The 20,563-nt window shown below is 43.6% G+C and overlaps 2 protein-coding genes across 2 annotated transcripts; one reads left to right on the forward strand and one right to left on the reverse strand.

The window, feature by feature from the left end:
- Positions 1-1,494: 1,494 nt before the first annotated feature.
- On the reverse strand, positions 1,495-3,872 carry LOC133414137 (beta-1 adrenergic receptor). Its single transcript, XM_061699283.1, has 3 exons — positions 3,800-3,872; positions 2,032-2,643; positions 1,495-1,982 (listed from the first exon to the last, which is right to left on the reverse strand). Exons 1-3 carry the CDS (start codon positions 3,870-3,872, stop codon positions 1,495-1,497), a joined length of 1,173 nt encoding a protein of 390 aa, XP_061555267.1.
- Positions 3,873-4,024: 152 nt separating this feature from the next.
- Positions 4,025-18,956, forward strand: zdhhc8a (zinc finger DHHC-type palmitoyltransferase 8a). Its single transcript, XM_061698729.1, has 9 exons — positions 4,025-4,177; positions 11,314-11,435; positions 11,515-11,672; positions 14,233-14,405; positions 14,499-14,601; positions 15,307-15,398; positions 15,828-16,036; positions 16,205-16,317; positions 16,858-18,956. Exons 1-9 carry the CDS (start codon positions 4,056-4,058, stop codon positions 17,947-17,949), a joined length of 2,184 nt encoding a protein of 727 aa, XP_061554713.1. The 5' UTR covers positions 4,025-4,055; the 3' UTR covers positions 17,950-18,956.
- Positions 18,957-20,563: the final 1,607 nt, after the last annotated feature.

The following is a 20,563-nucleotide window of genomic DNA, read 5'->3' on the forward strand; positions in this document are numbered from 1 at the left end:
TCTAATTTATTGAGAGGCACCTGTACTGGCCACAATGTTAGAATTAGACATGAAAATTCTTCAATGTACTGAATATTAATATTAGCCACAGGTTATTTTTTTGTAGTTTGCATTGGTGTAGAATTTCACATAGTGTTTGTAGTATTTTGATGAACTTACAGTGCAGCTGGAAAGTATTCACAGCCCGTCACCTTTTCCACATTTTGTTCTGTTACAGCCATATTCCAAAATGAAATAATTTCCCCACGACCCCTTAAAATTCTACACACAAAACCCTGTAATGACAATTTGGAAAACCATTAAGAAATCAACATTCATGGATGTGTGGTTTCTCAGATTTTTAAAAAAAAATTTATTTGCACAAATCAAAACAAAAACATGCTGTGATTATGGGATGTTGTGTGTAGAATTTCGAGGGGCGGAGGAAATTATTTACTCTGGAACAACAAAATGTGGAAAAAGTGACACACTTTGAATACTTTGCAACAGAGTCCCAGACATGACATGGACGATGTACTGTACTTGATTAAAACATAAAAAAAAAGGTTGTGCTACTGTTACATTATGCAAACGTTGAACATTTCATTTAATTATTCTTCAGTTTACCGCTAGGGAAAGCCTGCGTAGCACTAGTGGTACTCGTAGCACACTTACAGAATCACTGGTCTCTTTAAATGCCTCCCCATAATTGTGTGAATGCTCAACCAGTCACATACGTTATTCTACCTTTATTTTTATTATTCCGCCGCGGGCTTCTTCGCCATTTTACATCCGATTCACTCCGTTCCATCTTCGACATGTTTGAAAAATTCACGCGACGCGTGCTATTACTCATCTAAGCCGCAACATTTTCACATTACCCACAATTCCACATTTTACACCCAAAGAATTCCCATTCATTCCCAATGAGTCTTTCAACAAAATACTTGCACATCATTATCTTTCTCTTTTCACTTTTTATTCAGCTCATTCAGAAGTTCAACACACATTCCCGTATTCCCCACAATCCTATATTACCCATATTCCCCATTTTTCACCCACATTTTACTGTTAAAACACCCACATTCTCCCCCATTCCACTCTATTATGCCTTCTTCCACATTTCTTCACCAATTCACATCATTCCACTTACTACGTTTTCCACATTCTGCACTGTGCAACACTAAAATACCCGCATTTTAGCCACAATAAGACAAATACTGCATTTTTAGCTAGTTTTCTTATTTCTCAACCGATTCCCACCGTTCCAACTTCTACGTGTTCAGCTCATTCAAGCGCATGATTTCAATCAACATAACAGCATTCACACGCAATTTCTCCAGGAATTGCACCTTCTAGTGATTTCTTGCTATTCCCATCTTAATAGCTCATCCACAGCCTAAAATAAAGATCAATATTTGTATCCCTGTCCATTGTGTAGTTTTACCCTTGACCCCTACCTCAATGATCCTCTACCAGTGTACTGTGTGTGGGAAATAATCAAATTCCACTTGATCAGATCTTAATTTGATTTAATTTTACTCTGTTCCCTTTGCAAGAATCGAAACGATGACTAAGGGACATTAGAATAAAGACATTGTGAACCAGAGCTGCAGTTGAGATGCACTCTAACTGCTTATTTCTCCCCCTGTATTTTTTGCACGAGCATGTGAGCTTTTTGAGTCCGTGCAGGAATATGTAAGGCATTGTGCAGGTGTAGGAGGCGGCGATGTAGCTGGCCACCTCCACCACCAGCGAGGAGGTGTGGAAGTTGTTGGTGATACGCAGCAGCAGATGAGTCAGCCAGCACACCAGGAACACGCTGGCCACCGCCACCACACTTTTGGCCGCCCGCACCTGGGAGCTGGAGTTGGGCTTCCCCGAGCGCACCTGGCCGGGCTCGGAGGGCTCCGGAGGCGTTGCCGGTGTCCGGATAGGAAGCGGGGGCGGGCAAGCCCGTGTAGACGGGGCTCGGCGAGGCGGCGCTGGGCCCGTAAACGGTGCTGACGGCTCCTTCGAGAGCGTTATGCTCGCCGAACTCTGCGTTCTGACTTTGGATGCGCTGCTGGTTCTTCAGCAACGTCACCACGATCTGACCGCTGGGGAACAGCATCCCGGCAAGAGGCAGGGCGTTGGCCAGCATCAGGTAGATGACGTCGTAGGTCCATCTGGAGATGGCGTCCGGGAAGACGTCCACGCAGTCCTCCTCGCTCTCATTGGTCGCCTCCACGCTCACGAAGAAGAAGTGCGGCACGCTGAAGGCCAAAGCTGTGGCCCAGCTGCCGGCCAGAAGGCTCAGCACCAGGCCAACGTTGTCCATCTTGATGGGGGCGCCTCCCCGCTTCAGGGAGCCCACCGGCTTCTGTTGCCAGAAGGTGCTGATGAAGAAGGTGGTGAAGATGCTGCTTGTCTCCGACAGGTCGGCGCAGAAGCGTAAAATGCCGCAGTAGGCCTCACCCAGGAACCAGCGGTCGGCGATGGCGTCGGGAAGGTCCACCAGGTAGTTGGTGATGAGGTTGGAGACCGCAAAGTTGATGAAGAGCGCCTCGTTGGTGCAAATGCCAGATGCCTTGGAGGGGATGGAGCTGATGGCCAAGCAGTTGTTACCGATGATCCCCGCCAGGAACACGAGCGCTCGGACGATGGATTCGACCAACTCCACGTCTATGGTTGCGAAACAGCAGCTGACTAACGTCTCAGAACCATAGATGGCTGATAATGATTCAGACTTTTGGACTTAAGTAGACGAGCAGCAGACGCCCCCCCTGCGCCAATCAGCTTGTAGTGAACATCCTGAGAGCAGCTTTTACCTGAGGGAGCCTCACCTTGTAATGACAGGTGTTTATCTACAAACAAGTTACTGCTTTATGTCATCGGTTATACTAGGTAAATGTAAACCATCAAGAACAAGAATAACGTTGAAATTGGCTCTCTTTTGACCAGTGTTAGGTCAGGGCCATCAAGGCCTTCTCTGCTGGCCTAAACACAATCAGAAGGACTTATCTACAATTCAACATAAATTTAAATCGTTAACGCAATAGCATAGTTGTACAAGTCATTTTTAACGGTCTCGATATCAACCAAAACTACCAACCTGCTTGGTAAAAAAAAAAATTGGAGAATCTCGGTCATTCAGGTCGTGGTTCATCCGTCTAGCTATCTGTTCCAGCATTTAAATCGAGTAAACTATATAACCACATGCTGCCCATATTTGCTCCTGCTATTGAACTATTTTCTATAAATCATGTTGACTCATAAAGACTGATTATGTCCTTTTTATTCTCTAGAGCGGGGTTGTCAAACTAATTTTTGTCGCAGGCCACATTGTAGATACGGTTTTCCTCGGAAGGCCATTATGATTGTAAAACCATATCAATGTTTAATCGCCTCATATTATTACACATAGACAACAAATTGATGGATAACTAGTTTTGAAATTAGAAGTCAAGGATAATGGTTTGTTCAACTATTGTTCAAGTAACTGTAAAAGGGGTTTGGAGGCAAAACATGCTTACAATAGTTCATTACTATTTATTACATATGAATATTATTCAAAAATTTGGAACAGATTTTAGCAAGAATCATGGAAGTTGACACACATGATTTGCTTTCGCTGGCCACATAAAATGATGTGGCGGGCCGGATTTGGCCCCCGGGCCTTGAGTTTGACACCGGTGCTCTAGAGTGTTCCTTCAACATTTTTTTAAAGAAAATGTATTCATATTTAAAAGGAAATGTTGTGTGTATCGTAGAAACCCTTTTGAAGTCAATAAAAAAACAACGGTGGCTGCAAGAGCTGCGTGGCAAACTTTCACGTCACCCGCGAGTGAAAGCTCCACCTTCGGGCTGAGCCGGAGGCGGCGTGCCCGCTGGAGGCGCTCACAGGACGGCATGATTCCGGAGCGAACGTGTGCTCAGTTGTCGTCCTAAATCCGCCTTGGCTTCTCACGATGTGGTTGTTTTTTTTTTTGCTCCTGCTAGAATACGTTAAAACATGTTTGTGTTGTTGTCCGAGGGACCTTTTCCGCGCACCGGCCCCGGTGTGAGACTTGAGTGAGAGGCGGAGAGGAGGACAGATGCACCGGGCGGACAGGATGGCCGGCAGCGGCGCCGACTCGCTCCCAGCGTCCGCCTTCATCCCGGTGTGCACCGCCGCTTGCCTCTTGGTGGGCTCCACTTCACTCTTCTTCGTCTTCACGTGAGTCATTCCATTTGTCTCCGGGGGGAATTCTAGGTTCAGGGGTTAAGGGGTGCTGACCTCCCGGCCACGCAAGATAAATTCACTCTTTGTGCATTTTAACGCAATTTCTAGGAAGGAAAACAAAAAAAAAAGCATAACACTGTTTGGGAAACTGCAACTCAAACATCAAATCTGATAAAGGTTATTTCAAAGAGGAATGCATTGGATTTATCAAATATAATGTAACCTAACTAATTTCTGGGGTGAGACAACTCATTTTTATACAGCAGCACCTCTACATACACATTAACATTTTTCTTTTCTGGAGTAAAACCAGCCTGCTGTAGTTAGTACTAAAAAAAAAAACAACAACAAAAAAACTGACTTACTTTTGGGACTTTTAGAGTACAGTGGCATTCGCGAATTTACCTAGTCGCTGATTTTCGCCATGTATGGTTTAGCCCGGTCCTTCTCCTCCGCGAATAGTGGGGGTAGTATACATGTATACGATAGTATACACGAAATGCAAAGCACAGCATGCAAAACACATGAACAGAAATGGACTTTTGTGATGACTTTGAATACGAATACACTGATGCCTGCGATGTGAGTGACTCGACTTATGAGTTGTTCGAGATACGAGCCACTCCCAGTTGATCTCACTGTCGCACTAAACAAATATATATGTTAAATAAAACAGCATTGCCTTATGCAAAAGTCCACTTAGGTTAGTGCTAACCAACAATTTAAAAAAAGAATCTGTTGAAATGCTAGCAGTTAGCATCAATGGTTGCGGTTTTATAAACAACGGATATTTAAACACAAACAATGGCGCAACATATTTAGACAGATAATTGAATCATACTCACAGGCATATATTCTTTATCTTCTACAAAAAAAAGACTAATATTACAGCAACTTACTGAGTCCCTTACAGTAGTAGTAGAAGTCTGTTTTTCATTTGTGTCTGCATGACTGCACAGTATTATACTGCCTCCCAGTGTCCAAGTCGGGTATACCGGAAGGAGCAGCACAATGAAATGGATTGCAGCGTTAAATCATGATGCCCCGACTGTTTAATTCTTTACATTCCATTTAATTATGTTATAACTAGATCTTTTTGTAAAATACAATAATTATGGAGTGCTATTTTTCCTTATTGAAAACATTTTTGGGGGGGAGGGAGAGAGCTGGAACAGTTTATCGACCTTTTTTGATTCATTTCGATGGGGAAAAAATGATTTGGGTTACATGTTTTTGGAGTTATGAGTGTGGTCAGGGAGCAAATTACACTCATATCTCAAGGCACTACTGCATATAAAATCTTCTCTTTGCTCCTCCTCCTCTCTGTGTCCTACTAGGAGTTCATGTCATCGGGCATCCAGTCAGTTAGCTTGTCAGTAGCACTTCGGTTTTGATATTTACACATGCACGTGGCACAACAGCAACAGTATGGAGACCTGGATGGATGGATGGAATGGATTGGTTGGATGCAGGATAAATAGTAGACTGTATCCGACATCCATCCATCCGTCCGTCCATGCATGCCTTCATCTATTTTGTCTCTTTGTTTTAGCATGCAGTTGTAATTTCCATGTGTGCCCGTACAAACATGAGCATATGCTGCCCGTGTGCCATGACACTGACCCGCTTGGCTTGTCAGTGGGCCACCCCGAGGACTCGCTGCTATGTAGCACGCTTTTACTGATAAAATGCCTTCCCGTCAGCATTGTCGCAGCATGCCTTTTTACACATTTAAATGTAAAAAAATATGCACTTTTGAACTGTGACGATTTGCATAAAGGTTGTAATCATCCCTCGGAGCCACGTTTTGACCTATTTGTGGCGGGAGGTTGGAAAACGTCCACTTGCGGTGTGTGTAAACCGGTGGGGGGCCGTGCATTTGGTACCTCTGCCTTCAATGAAATAAAAATATGGATAATATAATCCACGTATTTCAAAATATATGTATGTTTATACTCTGCATATTTTAAAGGAAGGTTGCTAATATCGATTGCTAGCTTGATATCATGCTGACTTGGTGTGGTGCTCACTTAGACGATCACTGGTGTGGTGTGTGTGTGTGTGTGTGTGTGTGTGTGTGTATTAATTCTCAATCCATTCAGCTCTTGATTGAGGTAATTATTAATATTGATATATACTGATATTTGAACACAAATGGTGGTGCAACACATCAGACAGACAATATCAAAATACTCACTTACATGTGGTGTAAACTCCCTGCAAGATACATTTCCAATCATTCTTGCCACACTTTAAACCCGGAGATTAACCGCTATTGGCTCACTGAATGAATTCTCCCGCCTCACCAGCTCGACTCTGTATAGTGACCTTTGATCTGCCCCACTTTCTCTTCCATACATATACAATATATCCCGGGATTTTCTTTTACATTGGAATGTGACAGCAGGTTGGGAATGCAGGAGGATTAGGATCTGGTCAATGCTGTGTGACCCCCCCTCCCCCATCTGGGGAAACCGAATCTGGAGTCTTTGACTTTGGCATGGTGCAGATGCAGATATAATTGCTTGTAGAATTTGGCTAAATCCGAACATACTCACAGACTCAAATCCTTCCACCAACCTCAACCCCCGGTTTGACTATCTCTGTTTTCAAGTAGACAGATGTGTTTGTATGACAAAAGCAGCCTTTTATGGTTAATTGTTGGCGCTCTTCACTTTTCATTGTCATCTTCCTGCTTTTGTCCTGCAGACCTTGAACTTGTTTTTTAATGTTACGCCCCATCCCACCCAAAATAGAAAGGAAATTGGAAAGATATTTTTTTTTGCTTCCTGCTCTAGTTTAGCCAGTTAGTTGAGCAAATGAGAAAAAATGGCCAGTGTGTTTGTGTATGCAGACATCCACCAAGGCTAGTACAAGCAGTACAATCTTTACCCGTGTACACACGTCAATGTTTTACATCTTGACCGATTTTTAAAATGTGAGAGACCCCAAACAGTGGGGGACAATCCTGATAGTCAAGGTGATTTGGAGCATTTTCCCTCTTTTGCAATCAAACTCAGCAAAGGTCATTATCGGATGCCGCCAAACGATTATCTTGAGTGCTTATTCTGTGTTGTGGGGTGTGTTAAGAGTGATTTTTTTTTTTCCCTCCGCAATCTGCTCGACAGTTGTAAGTGTTATACCCGTTCAATATTTACGATCGCAAATCCTTATGTGAGTGGTCAATATGGAGTTCCTCTGCCGCTCACAATCACAAAATCAGCAACTCGGACGAGGTTTTATATTCACCGGTGTCGTCCCCGATCGTTTTCCGAAAAAATCCATCCTGACGCACTCCACACCGCAGGATAATCGCTCAGGATCATCTTTTTTGAGACATTCGACAAATCGGGCCTTTGCTGACTTGGATCGGAAGTGGGCAAAAATGTTCAAATTCGGCCTAAATATCAAACAGACAAATTCACCGGTCCGTGTTTATCAATTAATCACTCATCGGCAAGACCTCACCCTATCTCCGAACATTTTATTCACCATATTCTATGATGTATGTATGTAATGCATTATCTAAATATGTAACTATATCACATTGTATAGTCCATGTCCTATATAGCGCTCGTCCTCATTAGGGTCGCGGGTGAGCTGGAGGCTATCCCGCCCGACAACGGGCGAGAGTCGGGTGCACGCATATAGACAAACAAGCGTTCACATTCACACATATGGCCGAGCGGGTCTTCAGTGTACCTAACATGCGCGTTTTGGGAGTGTGGGAGGAAGCGTGAGTAAGAGTATCAGGAGAAAACCTTAAACGTGAATTCATCGTGCTTATGAGAGGAGCTACATGGGGGAGAGGGAGGAGATGCCCCAGCTGCATTTTACAGCTTTTTGTCCATATGCCTCCAAATACAAACTGTTTGTGTGTGTGTGTGTGTGTGTGCGTCGTCCACCATGACAGTGATGTCATTAATGTAAGAGTGACTCTATTTGACCAACTTGCAGCTCGACTGACTGTCTGCTGCGCCACTGACCCACTGTGGGGATGAGGGCGACGTGAGCAGCTTACACTGTGTGCGTGTGCGCGTGTGTGTGATTTAGTACAGCTCTGGCGGCCGGGCTCTTTTCATTAGGTGCGGCTTGTCTCGTCGGCCTAATGAAGTGTCCTTCCCCGCGGTCCAGATGGTCTCCGGGTGGGCCCAGCGGCGTCCGTCCGTCCTCATTGTAATCTGGTCCTCAAGAAATCAGTCCAATGATTTGTCACATGGTCACGACATGATCCAATTAGACGACAGTCGAGCACAAGCTGTGTTTCAAATCATTTGATTGGGATCGCTCAGGCCCGTTTTCTGCTATCTAGTACTGGATACTGTAGTGTCGTATCTATCTAGTAGAAGAAGAAGAAGAATCACCTTTATTGTCAAGAACATGCATGCATGCACACGAAATTTGTTCTCTGCATTTGACCCATCACAGTGAACACATACACGTTAGTGGAACACACTGGAGCAGGGGGCAGCTGAAGCGCCCGGGGAGCATTTCGGGGTATCAGTGTCTTGCTCAAGGACACCACAGCCGCGAGTCTGGGGGATGGTCCAGTCGGGGTCATGAACCTCGGTCTCCCACGGTGGCAGGATCTTAACCATTTGACCACGGCTGCCCACCATATCACCGTATCATATCTATCTAGTATCTTATCTTATCTATCTATCTATCTATCTATCTATCTATCTATCTATCTATCTATCTATCTATCTATCTATCTATCTATCTATCTATCTATCTATCTATCTATCTATCTATCTATCTATCTATCTTTAGGAGAGGTGCAACAATTAATCGACAACTAATCGATCATCACATTAATTTGCAACTATTTTGATCCTCAATTAATCGTTTGTAGCCATCGTTTAAGTTAAGGTTGTCCGAATCCTCCAATTTCAGCCTCTCATCAGTAAATGTTCTCCGATTTCTATAGTCCTCCATGAACGCCGACTGATTATCTTTTGTGTTTAATCAAAATAGGACTTTTGCAAACATCGCATGAAATTCCTTATAATTATTTCTTCTTTAATTGTAAATAAACTCCGTATACTTATTTTGATTCTTGGTATAAGTAATACAATATAATTAATCATTTGTTCATTTTCTTTTTAAATTATATATATATATATATATATATATATATATATAATTTATTTATTTAATTTATATAATTTATATATAATATATTTGTATTCCTTGTATTTGATCCTTTTTGATGATGTAATGCAACCTTATTTGACTAAATTCTGTAAATGCACTCCGAAAAAAATTAACAAATGAGCAACGATGTGCACTGTATATTCGGTGTATCGTATGATACAGAATATACGACGGGGCTGACGATCCACTGTGAGGATTTCACAATGGACTGTCAGAAAGGGCCTGTAATCCAGAGTTGATAATCCGGTGGGGGGCGGGGGTGGTGTTGGATTAGTGGGTTTGCATCTGGCATGGCATCAGCAATAGAGACCCCTCCCCCTCTGCTTTCCCCCACCATTCGTCGCCCTCCCACCCGCCACAATGCCCGTGCATTGATCGACAGAGTTAACTCACTGAACAATACGTTTATTATTGTGCTTGTCGTTTCTAATATTTTGACCACTTCATTTATCTCAATCAAGCACTATGAACGCTCCCGGAGGTCTTTTAGTACTCCCACTGCGTAACCTGATTACTCGGATCCGCCGTCTAATCTCACACGGCGGTGACATCATCAAAGCGCCACGCACTTTTATGTACACGCCGTGGTAATAAGGCAACGGGCAATACAGGACTATCTTGGTCGCTTGCAATTTTATGTTCCTTGCTATTTTATAATCCCCTCCCATTTTATGACAAAAAGCACCACGATAAACAATTAGCATATAATCAACATCTTAATCTCCAGTGAAAATAATTGTGTCGCCGCAGCCCCGGAGGGACCCCCGTGCCTCGGTAATCCCCTTGATGTGAGAGCAGTGATGAACATGCTCTAATACTTGCTTATCTTTCACTGTAAACAATTACTTTTGGGATCCGGCGCTGCTGCCGTGGGAATAAACGGGATGAGGATTATCCCCCTAAAGTCTTTGTTGTGGCCCTGATTTGTGTTAACCTCAACCTGAGGTGGGGATGGATACTCATGAGGCACACGTTTGTCAACGCACTGTGCCCAGAAATAATTATTATTAGGGCCTGACAGGGTGCCGGATGCAGGGGAAAAAAACCAAACACAGACGTTCACCAATTTTTGTAAATGTGTTTATCCTGGTGAGAATGTTTCATGTGTGTTTAAAGGGGTGCATGTCTTAAAAAAGTTGGGCAAAGCCTGCCTGTTTGATGTTTCTCCATCACGTGCCGGATGCAGCAAAAACAAAACTCATCAATTTTTGTATGTACGTGTATCGTGGTGAAAATGTATGCTTAAATGGTTACGTGGTTTGAAAAAAATGTGAAAAGACTCCCTGTCCAACCTTTCACCATTGCGTGCCGGATGCAGATAAAACACTTTGATTTTCTTTTTTTGTGATGAATGAATCATCTTTTGGGGACCTCGACATGCCCCAAAACTCACAAATATTTGTTCGTTGTATGTTTAATGGGGTTCATGATTTAAAAAACTGCCTGTCCAAACTTTTGTCATTGTGTGCTGTAAGCAGCTAAAACACTTTGATGTATGTCACCTTTTGTGACCAATAAATTACCTTTTTGGGGCCTCAACATGCCTGAAATCTCACTGGTATTAGTAAGCAACTGTATTCTGTTGAATTTGTTGTATCCACGCTGTATACAGGAAAAACACTTTTTGAGATGAATAAATTGCTTATCGCGGGTCTCAACCAAAAACAAAACAAAACAAAACAAAACAAATTACAAAGTGCCTTGAAAAAAAATGACCAAACTTTCTCTATCATGTTCTGGATTCAGCAAATAGCAGCCAATAAATAGCGCAACAGAAAAAATGAGCCCCCGACACCGTTTTACCAGATCAAAACGAAATCGGGTGCATAACAGGATGCAGCAAAAAGTCTCAAGGACCCATGCTTGAAATTCGACAGGTTGTTGGCCATTTTGATTTGAAGCTGATATTTTGGGTTAATTTTAGGACTCTTCGAGGCAGCTTTAATTTGGGTCATTTTCGGGTGATTTTGCAGATGCCCGTGGCTGGCGGTGACCATCTGCCCTGCCGTGCCGCCGTGCTGCGCCGTCCTTTTCCTTTTTGTGCTGGCCAACTTCACCATGGCGACGTTTATGGACGCCGGCGTTCTCCCGATGGGTGAGTGAACCAGTCGATGTAAATCCCAACGGTTGCTTCGCGCGCCTGAATCCCACCCCGCCGTCTTTCCAATCCGCAGCCGACGAGGACGAGGACAAGGACGACGAGTTCCGGGCGCCCCTTTACAAGAACGCGGACGTGAGGGGCATCCAGGTGCGGATGAAGTGGTGCGCCTCCTGTCACTTCTACAGGCCGCCGCGGTGCTCGCACTGCAGCGTGTGCGATCGCTGCGTGGAGGTTGGTCAAGCCAAGTCAAGTCCATTTTATTTACATTGCGCCGCTTCACTGTACAGTGGAAACTCTGTTTTCATAAGGTTCATTTTTTTGCCAAATTTGTTTTTCATCCAGTATCATATTGCATTGCATCATATCTATCGAACTATCTTTTAAAAACATCATTTGACAAAACAACCTCAGATTTCTGGAGAATATTTTGCTTCAATTTGTCATCAACAATGTGTGCGCAATAACTGATTACAGTGATTGTATTTTTAAGGCACGAAATTGTAAGCCACAGGCATTTGGAACTGTAAAATATAGTATTGCACTTTAACATTGAATCAATTTATGAAGACCTAGGAATTATGACCATTCCATTTCTAACAGGAGCATAATAATTCTCAAAATTATCCTTAGTCCCCTCCACCACAATGCCTTTTGTATTCTTTCACTTTCAAATCCATCCTGCGGGACGGATTGTGCCCCCTAGGGGCCCATGCACCGTATTTTTGACACCCCTGTTGTTCTATCTATCTAGTATCGTATCATATCGTATTGGATCGTATTCCTATTGTATCTGTCTAATATTTTCTCATATTTATAAAGTATCGTCGCATATTGCATCATAACATATCGTATCTGTCATTGTATTCCATCGCTTCTATCTATAGAGTCTATCAATCAATTTAATTATCATGATAATGGGTCGATATGATGAATTTTCAATCTAAAATGGCGGTGCGTTGAGAAAATCAAGCACGATGCTGATGGAACAATGAATAATAAAAAAAAAAGTGAGGTAGGCACAGTAGGCTTGTATTGTATTGGGGGGGGGGGGGGGGGGGGGGGGGGGGGGGGGGGGGGGGGGGGGGGGGGGGGGGGGGGGGGGGGGGGGGGGGGGGGGGGGGGGTGTCAATTTTTTTTCCCGCAAAAGGATTTTTGTTGTGAACGACAGGCAGAGCGTGATAAGAGAGAGAGAGATGTTATTAATCAGGTTAATCCTTTGCTCTCGTTCTTTGGAGCCTCGCTGGAAATTCTATTTCTCAGAGACTTGGGAAGGTACTATTATTATATATATATATATATATATATATATATATATATATATATATAAAGGTTGGATGTTGCAGCCTTTAAAATTCTGTGAAGCACATATGTAAAACATGCATCCTTCAAAGATACATGCAAAAAAAATGTGTTCAAAATTTCCAACAGTTTTCAAGTGTCTATGATACAAGTTCTCGTCAAAATACACTAAGGATTAAGAATTACTGACACTTAACATCCACTTGTCACACTGTGGTTGAAATGACTAAATTATGAATGATTTGAACTTCATTTCCTCGTAAAATTAGGACTTTATTGGTGTAAAAAAAAAAATCCTTATAAAATTGTGTAAAATGAAGAGATTTTCCCTGGGAAAATTACTAATTTAATGATTTAAGATTTGTTCCTTGAGTCACTGATGGTGTAGTGGTACACTCACCTGACTTTAATGCGGGCAGCGTGGGTTCAGTTCCCACTCAGTGACGGTGTGAATGTGGGCGCGAATGGTTGTCCGTGTCTATATGTGCCCTGCGACTGACTGGCGACCAGTTCAGGGTGTAGTCCGCCTTTCGCCCAAAGTCAGCTGGGATAGGCTCCAGTGACCCTAACCAGGATAATTGGTGTTGAAAATGGATGGATTTGTTCCTTGTCAAATTTTGACTGTAATTTTGGAAATTACGGCTGTAATCTTGTAAAATTGCTACTTTTTCCACATACAAATAAATACTTAAATCACTTAAAATTAGGACTCTTTTTACTTGTGAAATCCAACTTTAAGAATGTAAAATATATAATAAATTACGACTTCAATCGTGTAACATTGACTATTTTCCCAGATAATATTATGACTTTAAGGCTCAAAGTAAGGATTTTTTTAATTGTAAAATTGTGACTTTTTGCTTGTAAAGTCACAATTTTAATTGTGTAAAATTTGAATGTTTTTTCCTGTATTAATTAAGACTTAAATCATGTCAAATGCTGGCTTTTTTTTCCCTTGTAAAATTATTACATTAATCATTGACGTTAGGACCTTTTTTTAATTGTAAAATTACGTCGTTTATCATGTAAATTTGTACTTTGTCCCTTTGTAAAAAAATTACTTTGTGTAAGGTCAGGACCTTTTTTCCTTATTAAAATATTTGTAATTATGATTACGTTATTAATATTATTATTATTGATCTTTTTCCACTTTAAATTGCTATTTTAATTGTTTAAAATGAAAACGTTTGCTTGTAGAATTTTGACTTAAATCATGTCAAATTATGACTGTCTTTCCACATAAGTATTACTTCTTATGAGTTTAATAGTGTACAATGATGACTTTTGTGCTGGTAAAATTGCTACCTCAACCTTGTAAAATGAGGACTGTTTTGCTCGTAAAATCCCAACTTTGACTGTGAAAAAATAAGATCTTTTACTTGGTAATGTTGCTTTTATTTTGCGGTGCAATTGCAAATGTCTTCTTGTAATATCCCAACTTTATTCCTGTATACAAGCCCTTGAGAAGTCAACTACATGTGCCACCATGCAGGATTTTGACCACCACTGTCCGTGGGTGAACAACTGCATCGGGAGGCGCAACTACCGCTACTTCTTCCTCTTCCTGTTGTCCCTGACCGGTCACATGGTTTGCGTGTTCACCTTGGGCCTCATCTTCGTGCTGCACCACTCGGACCAGCTTTGGAAGCTGCACTGCACCGTCACGTATCCTTGCTGCAGGCACACGGAGAAGAAGAAGAAAACAAGTTATTCCTCCATCACCAAAGGGCTTCTCTTCCTTAACAGCGGTCCCAACAGTTTGGTCGTGATCAGCATATCGGGCTTATTTCTCCTTCCGGTTCTGGGCCTGACGGGCTTCCACCTGTTCCTGGTGTCCAGGGGACGCACCACCAATGAACAAGTCAGTCCAAATTGCTAAATGAGCCACTCGTGGAGTTAGCTCACTGGAGTTCTCAAGTGCGCTCGCTCCATTTTTTGTCATTTTGCAGGACATTCATTTCAAATGTTATGACTCCAATAAATGTACGTATTGGTGATTTGTAAGGCAATAATTACTTCTTGTGCATGCATGTTTTTACAGTTCTTTCCCCCAAATATAATAATTTAGGATTTTATGCATTTAGAATATTCATATCGGGTTATATTGCTATCGCTTTTATCCACAGCAGAGGGACTGTCATCATGTTCACTACATAGGTTGGATCCCGGTCAGAAAAAACATTTTAGAGCAATGGTGGTATAAATCCAAACATGCATTTAATCTATCCATATTTCACAGAAATATGAAATGTTGGCCCAATCATTGCACTGATGAATGAGGAAGAGTGCTTCGTGCAATAGTGGGCTGCTCCCTATGTGTCAAAATTAGAACCAAACATCATCTTTGGTTTCTTAAAGTGCAATAGTGGTCAAGGTCCAAACATCCATCAACTCTATCAATAATTCACAGAAAATGATAACTAACATTCGCTCATGCTAACATGGGATGTTGGCCCAGTGTTGCACTGATGAATCAGGAAAAGTGCTGAGCGCAATAGTGGAAATCAAATGGAGTGAGCCCACTGTAGTTCTCAGCGGCTGCTTTGTGTGTTTGATGAGCCAACAGGTCACCGGGAAGTTTCGGGGAGGAGTCAATCCGTTCACGCGTGGTTGCTGTAACAATCTGGAGTACCTGGTGTGCAGTCCCATCCCGCCGACGTAAGACACCTGTCAGGGGTCCACCTCCAGGGGTCCCTTTGCGCTCATCATGTTATAACCTTATTGCCATAAAGTTTCAAGAAGCTTCAGAAAACATGTATTTCAGCTTCATGTAATAAATTGACTTTGTCAGGAAATGCTGATTTTTTTCTCCCATAATTTTACTTTTTGAACATAATTAATCTACACTCTTGTAATACTTTAATACTTTTTATTATTGTAAAATGTGGACTTTTTTTTCCTCATAATGTTACTATTTGGGGGGGAAAGTAATTTATTTTTCATAATATTATGAGTTTATTCAGATAAAGTTTCAACCTCAAAATATTTTAATTAATTTACCTTAACATTTTTGCTCATAATATTACTTTTAGTGGTCAAAGTGACACTTTTTTCCCCTGACCCCCCCCCCCCCCCCCCCCCCCCCAGGTACTCTGCAAGGCCCCGCAAGAAGTCTGTGATCCACATTCGCCCTCCCTTCCTGAGACCGGAGCTTGACAGGCAGCTGTCAGACAAAGTGAGCGACAACGGCAAACACAGCAGAGCCTCTGCCGGAACGGAACCGCAGAAAAGTCCTCCCCCGTTGCCGCCCAAACCAGACCGCGGGCTGCTGAAAAGTCACCTAGCTGCCATGGAAGGTACAAAGGCCAGCTAGGTCGTCTGTGACTGTACCTGCTGCCATCTAGTGGCAGAGCATTTCATTGTTCATTTCTGATTTGACGTCGGTGGCATAGCTAGATAACGAAGAATAAGTTATTTGTAGTTAAACTTTTTTTTTTTTTTTTTAAATTCCTTCACATCTGCAGAGATGCACCACCACACCAAATCCATCATCCCGGTCTCCATTCCCACGGTGCCTCAGCTGCGACCCGTCCTGGAGGCCATATCCCGAGGATCGTCACCCATTCCTCCGGAGCAGGTGATTGATCACTTCTCCGTTTTCTATTGGCTGTGTGCTCATTAGCGTCGCAGCTGAGCTGGAGGCTACCCCAGCTGACTTTGGGGGAGAGATGGGATACACCCTGCACTGGTCGTCGGCCAATCGCAGGCAAACACGCGTTCACAGCGTTTGGACAATTTAGAGTCTTCAATCAACCAAAGCCAATCTTTTGGTGAGAGCAGTGGCGTTTTTTGATATGGGCGACAGAGGTAGCCGCCTAGGGCCGTCCCCCGTACACGAATGAAGTTTCAATGTCAAGATTTGCTACCCGTACTACCCGTTGTTGATTGGCAAAAATATTGCATCAGTGTCCTCCTTTCCGTAAGTGTTGATGCTTGTTTGTCTCAATGTGTGTTGCGGGTGACTGGCGACCAGTTTGGGGTGTACCCCACTTCTCTCATCCAAGAAGTGAGCTGGGGTAGGGTCCAACTTTCACGGGAAACATTGTGGTCACGGACCCCGTCGGCGGTGTCAAACGTGCCTCTTAGCAGGATTGTTCATGTCATCCTTAATTTGTAGCTACTGAAGTCCTCCGAGCCACCAGGGGACAGCAAAGGCCCTGCCGTCCGCTTGGAGACCAACGGAAGCCCCTTGAGGGGATCATTGCCCCCCTCGTTGCCCCCCTTGCAGGCTGCCTCCCTCTCAGGCGCCATGACGCTCAGCTCGCGTTCCCTCGGCCTCAAACACGGCGGGCGCCACATGATCGCCAAGTCCCAGGCCAACCACGGCAGCAGCAGCTCCTACGACACCCTCGTCGCCACCGCGGACCCTCAGTGTCGCCCCCACAGAGGGGCTCCCGCGGTGGGCTACTTCATGAGCCTGGGTCCCGACGTGGGCGTGGCCCAGCGCGGCCCTCACGCCTGCAGCCCCGTCTTCGTGGGCGTCGCCCGTCATTCCCCGCAGCCCAGAGAACCGTCGCCTTCTCTGCAGGGTCTGTCGTCGCGAGACCCCTCGTCGCCGTCCTTCCTGGGATTCATCCAAAGAGAGCCTTTGCCCACTTTCCAGGACCTCCTGTCCAGGGAGCTTAGCCCAGCGGGTCTGCCCATGAAGGCCCAAAGTCTACGAGACGGCCTTCGGGACGTGAGTTTGACTCCTCAGAAGTCCGCCGCTCCCACTGCGTCGTCCCGCTTCGACGGCCTCTCCAAAGCCCTCGTGGCGTCCATTAACGAGCGGCGCGAGATGGAGGAGAGGGAGCAGACGCTGCGCCTCCACGCCCGATCCCAGGCTCTGTACGGACCGGACGCCTGCGTCTACGACATCCCCTGCCGGCGGAGTCTGCCGCCGGACACCGGCCGACCGCAGGGCGCTCGGGGCCCCACCCCGCCGGCGTACGGCTCCCGGGAGTTCCTGATGAGCACGGGCGTCTTGGGGTACGGCCCCAGGACGTCGCCCCTCTCCGGCTCCTCCGCGTCGTCGCTCGCCCGGGGCCCCAAACCGCGCTCCTCCTCGCCAGTCTACCGCCCCTCTGAGAGACCGCCCGTCCCCCCCTCTACATGCACTCTCCCCCGTTTGCCCTCCTGCTCCACAGCCTCCTCCACCCCCCCTTACGCACTCTACGGGACAGCCAAACGCTCCTCGCTCACCACCTCCTCCGAGGGGAAGGACTCGTGAGTAGTCCCCGCACTCACGCCACGAGCTGTAAAGTACAGTGGTACCTTGACTTACAAGTTTAATTCGTTCTGTGACCACGTTCGTAACTCAAAGCACTTTGAAAGCAAGTTTTCTCATTGAAATGAATGGAAGCGCCAATAATCCATATCAGCCCCATAAAAAAACAACAACAACAACAAAACCCACCAAAATGTGTTCAACTTTCCTCACTTTCAGCAGCTTTGTCACATCCACGGAGAGAGGTCAGCAGCCCGAGGCCGGCCTTTATCGACCCCTTCTGCTGTTCGAGTACTATGGTCGTACTGCTTCGCCGAGTCGACTATGCGCACACTTGCTCATGTTTTTGTAAGATTTCAAGCTTTAAAGATCCCTAAGTGAAATCATAGATTTGTTTCTAAATACCTTATACATATTTGAGGGTAAATGCTAAAAAACCTGTAAAAAAACTTGAGAACTATGTAGTAAAATGAGAGCACTCTCAAGGGGCTGCTGTAGGCCGCAACTCACATGCAGAAACTCACACGAGGACTGTCCCACCTTACTTGGCCACGCCCCTTAAAGGCACAACTCTCAGTCAAACCAGTTTGTTTCTTTACATTTCCATGCTTCTATACAATACTTTATTGAATTACATGGGGATGGAATGTATTATTACAATTTAAATTCATTGACAAAATAAAAAATAAATTGATAAGTAAATTCAGCTTCGAGCTCGGCCACAGAACAAATTAAAGTCGGAAGCCGCAGCATCAAAATCTTTTCCTCATGCCATCAATGAATCAGCCGTGCAGTGTTTGTGTGTATGAGGGACTCCCCTGTGCGTGTGTGTTTGTGTTTGAGGAAAGAATATATTATAAAAAGTCCTTTTGACTGGAAGAAGGTGATTCTTTACTGAGTGCACCCCATTAACCCTAATACAGAGTGAATACAATCTTTTTTTATGTGTTTTGATATTGCCTTTTTGTTGTCTTCCAATCCATACAATTTGATAGTTGTTTATATGAAAAATAAACGTATTTTGTAAGTCTCAAGGTTTATTTTTCGAGTGTGATTTAAGTCAGTCAAGTCATTGAGACATTTCATTAGGTACACCAAAGATTCTGCCTTTATAAACGTAATAGTTTGCTTCTTTTGTTTTGTTTAAATGCAGTGTGAATCAAAAGTGGTCACTATTATCTTTGAGAAGGCAGAATTTATGATTTCTTTTTCAATTCATAAATGTTCAATTTATGATTCTATTGGATCTCAGGTGTACCTAATGAAGTGAGAATACAATACATATGTTTATATTAGTCAGAGTGATGACAAAAACGCAATCCTGATGTGCAACATGATACTGTCGTGTTATTGGTGCAGTTTTAGAATGTTGCATTTGGCTTCCTCTAGTGGATATTTGAGAGAAGGTTTAAAGTAAAAATGTTCTTACAGAAGACATCGAAGCAAAAATGATGAAAATTCGGATTTTTTATATCGGCGCAATGAAGTCTTACTTGCGGTCAGACATACACAATAATTTGTGCAGTATCTCTGTGATACATACGATACCTTGATTGGCGAGTTACCCGACTTCCAAATTTTTGGAGATGTGAGCCGTTGTTTGACTGATTTTTTTTTTTTTTTTCTTTGACAAAAATTGGAGCTACGAGCACTGAAAGTTTGTCAGCAGCAAATCAAAAATCAAAAAGGAGGCTTCAAGATATTTGATTTGGTGTCATAACCCTTCAAGGAACAGATATTTGAACACAAATGGTGCATCGACACACGTAGACAGACAATGTAACAATACTCACAGGCATTTTTGTTTTTCTTTATGTGAAGAATGACGAATATGACTCCAGGTTACTGAGTCACAAGACTTGTGAAAGCCAAGTCGCACACACCAGAAGGAGTCGCAATGAATTAATCGGTACGCGCATGCTATTTAATTCTTTACATTCTAGTTTATTATGTCATTACGATATGATTTACCAAGTACAAGGACAGTACAATATTAAAAAGTGCTACATTTCATTGTTAAAGGCACATTCCCCAAATTTTCAAATGGATTGAAGTTATTTCTATTGATTCTCAGAGGGAAAGATGACTTGAGATGGAAATGTTTTGACTTACAAGCTCGGCCATGGAACAAACTAAGCTCATATCTTAAGGCACCACAGTAGATCATCATCAATGATATGTAATATGTATAATCGCACATCCGTACAATCCGTACGTTGTGGTTATACCCCAATCATCTCTCCAAAAGTCATCTTAGGTGAACTGAAGACTCCAAATTGTCCATAGGTCTGAATGCGAATGCCTGTTTGTCCATATGTGCCTTGCCTGGCGACCAATCCAGGGTGTACCCCGTTTCTCGTCGCAAATCGGCTGGGATATGCTCCAGCTCACCCTGATCAGAGCAAGCAGTCGAGAAAATGGATAGATGGATAATTTATAGACAAAAGTAGGCATTTTTGTTTGCAATCTAACTTTTGCGATTCATCCTCAATATCGCACAGTAGCAACATTTGACTCCCTTTCGCCCCCATCTGAAAACAATCCCCTTTGATTTGTCTCCTGTAACAAGTGCCCCCCTTCCTCCCCCCAAAAGTGCGTGGATGTCTGACACTGACCT

The sequence above is a fragment of the Phycodurus eques genome, chromosome 15 (genome assembly GCF_024500275.1).
Source record: "Phycodurus eques isolate BA_2022a chromosome 15, UOR_Pequ_1.1, whole genome shotgun sequence".
NCBI lineage: Eukaryota > Metazoa > Chordata > Actinopteri > Syngnathiformes > Syngnathidae > Phycodurus > Phycodurus eques.

Excerpts from the sequence above, each read along its gene's own strand:
- LOC133414137 (XM_061699283.1), bottom strand. The coding sequence starts at position 3,872 with ATGCCGTCCTGTGAGCGCCTCCAGCGGGCACGCCGCCTCCGGCTCAGC. Across the intron at positions 2,644-3,799 it reads GGTGGAGCTTTCACTCGCGG|ACGTGGAGTTGGTCGAATCC; the intron begins GTGACGTGAAAG and ends TCGCAACCATAG. Across the intron at positions 1,983-2,031 it reads GAACCAGCAGCGCATCCAAA|CACCGTTTACGGGCCCAGCG; the intron begins GTCAGAACGCAG and ends AGGAGCCGTCAG.
- zdhhc8a (XM_061698729.1), top strand. The coding sequence starts at position 4,056 with ATGCACCGGGCGGACAGGATGGCCGGCAGCGGCGCCGACTCGCTCCCA. Across the intron at positions 14,406-14,498 it reads AAGCTGCACTGCACCGTCAC|TTTGGTCGTGATCAGCATAT; the intron begins GTATCCTTGCTG and ends CGGTCCCAACAG. Across the intron at positions 16,318-16,857 it reads CACCCATTCCTCCGGAGCAG|CTACTGAAGTCCTCCGAGCC; the intron begins GTGATTGATCAC and ends CTTAATTTGTAG.